This window comes from Saprolegnia diclina, assembly GCF_000281045.1.
Source record: "Saprolegnia diclina VS20 unplaced genomic scaffold supercont1.30, whole genome shotgun sequence".
Lineage (NCBI taxonomy): Eukaryota > Oomycota > Saprolegniomycetes > Saprolegniales > Saprolegniaceae > Saprolegnia > Saprolegnia diclina.
In genome coordinates this window covers 35,260-37,784 of record NW_008246097.1, presented here as the reverse complement: position 1 = coordinate 37,784, position 2,525 = coordinate 35,260, and the positions used below count along the sequence as shown (strand labels likewise).

The 2,525-nt window shown below is 58.3% G+C and overlaps 1 protein-coding gene across 1 annotated transcript; it reads right to left on the bottom strand.

Moving 5' to 3' along the window:
- Positions 1-1,080: 1,080 nt before the first annotated feature.
- On the bottom strand, positions 1,081-2,456 carry SDRG_09348 (hypothetical protein; the record flags this gene model as incomplete). The annotated part of the gene is made up of 2 exons (XM_008615274.1): positions 1,081-1,502; positions 1,832-2,456. The coding sequence occupies 2 exons, from the start codon at positions 2,454-2,456 to the stop codon at positions 1,081-1,083; spliced, it is 1,047 nt and encodes a 348-aa protein (XP_008613496.1).
- Positions 2,457-2,525: the final 69 nt, after the last annotated feature.

Sequence of the window (2,525 nt, the reverse complement as noted above, 5' to 3'; positions counted from 1 at the left end):
TGGACCGAGAAAGACCTCGGAGAAGCTAACAAACTTGAAGTCTTGACGAAGCCAGCTCTGGAGCCACGCCTGGAGCGGGATCGCAGTACCGATGAGGAGCGGACCGAGGGAGCAGTCGTCCGGGCGCTCGCGGAAGACAGCGACCGCGTCGTCGAGCCCACTGAACGTGAGTTGGCCATGCATGGGATCGAAGGTTGTCATAGCTAGTGCCAAAGCGGAACTGGGGTATACATTGTAGAGTGTTGACAATAGGTCGTTGGCGAATCGAAATCGTGTATCTTTTCAGCCCATAGCGCGATGTGATTGGCTGCCTGTTTCCGCGCCCTTTTAAAATCTCTTCATGTTGAATCCAGCTATGGACATGTTGTTGAAATGAGTTATCGAACCAATGGAACACCCCCAACAGGTTTAGGGCAAAACCATCGAACAAATCGCAAGGCACAAGTTTTTCGGTGGGCACAGACCCCAAAAATCAATCACTGGTCGACGTTCGAACGACCAGAAAATGATCGAGTTGACCAAACTGTACAGTCCCAAAGCTTCTCTCGTTGGACGAAACGTGCAAACACACGTCGCCTTGTCCCGGCCTAGTAGTGATGCCGGGCTAGGTTCACACCCAGTGCCCCACCACTGCATGCGACCAGCGGTCACATCACGTCGTCTTGAGTGAAGAGCGTCATTCATCTTGGGACCGAGCAGATGTGTTGGCGGCAGTGAACGTGCTTCGGAAGCTCATCCGCCGAAGCGGACAACGGGTGACTCTTGCAGCGGTTTAGTGCCAGAGATCGTTGTCTCGATCTCTAGATCAGGAAACCGGTATGGTTGCTGATGGAAGCTCCCTTTGAGGCACTGCAGCAATCATCCTCGCGCCTCGGCGACGAGCAAACTCCATCGGAATGTCGTCTGGTGAGAGGCGCCATTAAAGGCCGTGGAGTCGACTTGGTGAGGGATGGCAGAAGAGACTGGAGTCCTTGCGGACCCACGACGGCTGAGCCACGTACCAGCACCACGATTAGCAACGCAATGGCTCGTGTCAAACACAGATCTATAGTTAGAGGGTGTGATTGGCTTTGGCCGTGCCTACTCAAAGTCGCTCTCCGAGTCGTCGTCGTCGGCCGAGACGAGACCCACGCCCAACTCCACGTCGCGCGCTGAGCTCGCGTTCAAGTCAAAGCAGCCGTCGCATTGGCCGCGGAAGTTGCCCTTGGCGTACGAATACGCCATCTTGGCCTGCGGGTTGGAGGTCGCCGGCGCCCAGAGAATAAAGTAGAGCTTCGACGTCTTGCGCCCATCGGGCAGCGTCGCCTCGTGGTCGTAGATGACATATCGGCAGTCGGCATGCGGCAGCGCCACGCAGAGGTCCGCGGCCGTCGCGGCCGGTGGCGCCGACTTGTCGACCTCGATCGACGCGCCGTCGATGCGGAAGAAGACGTAGCGGAACTGGCGCTTCATCTTGACGGCGCGGAAGGCCTCCATGGCCGCGGCCGATGGCGCGATGGGCCCTGTGGCGGCGCCGTCGGCTCACGTCTTGCCACAAAACGATCCTCCAAAATACCGTAAACATCATGTTTTTACCGTTAAAAGTAAGAAAACCGGGGAATTCCACACTGGACATGGCGACCGTCGAGCAAAATGACGTGGCACGAGATGGCACTTGGGCAGTACACGACCAATCGGGGCTGCTCTCGTAACTTATTGATGCTCGTTGGGCGGTGATCAACACGCGATGCTGCTTGGTTCATAGGAGTCTCGAGATCGGCCATCCGATGATGAGCCAAGCGTGAAGAAGACGAGCATGGTCGTTATATAAGAAGCTGCGACAACAACCGACCCAGCGGCCGGCGACACCCGACCCAGCGGTACGCAAACGACGCGACAACCGAGAGCGTGCCAAGCCCGAGGACCAAGTCGAGCTGGTACCACCCGCTCGGCGGGTCGTTGTCGTACAGATGGTGCAGCCGCCCGAGCGTGCCGGCGTCGATCGCAAACCGCAGCACTTGGGCTTCGACGCGCCGAATCCGGTGGTCGTCGCCCATCGGTGTCACATCATAAGGGACAAAAGGCCACTTGAAGCCCCAGCAGAGCTTGCCGCCGAGCTGTCGGCCCTTGCACTCGACCTTGTAGTGCTCACTCGCATTGTACGTTGTCGTGTTGAAGCGCGCAATATCACGGAGGACCGGCACTTGACGCGGGTCGCCATTGAGCTTGGCCATGTTGCGGTGGAGGAACGTCATGCGACCGGACATGTCGAACTGGATGATGCTGAGGCCGCAAAACTTGGTGAGCCACCAGCGGTACACGCCCGCGAACGCCGGCGGCTCGAGGATAAAGTGGTACGGCGTCGACGTGTTGAGCCAAGCGAACCGGAAGAGGTCCTTGTCGCCGTAGAGAAGCCGCTTGGAGTGGAGAAAGACGAGGCTCGCATTGCTCGACGAGGGCCCGGTTGTGTAAAACATGAGCTTGTGGAGGGCCCGGGCTGACGCGCGTCGGTCGATGAGGACTTGCCCGCTCTCTTGTTCGAACCC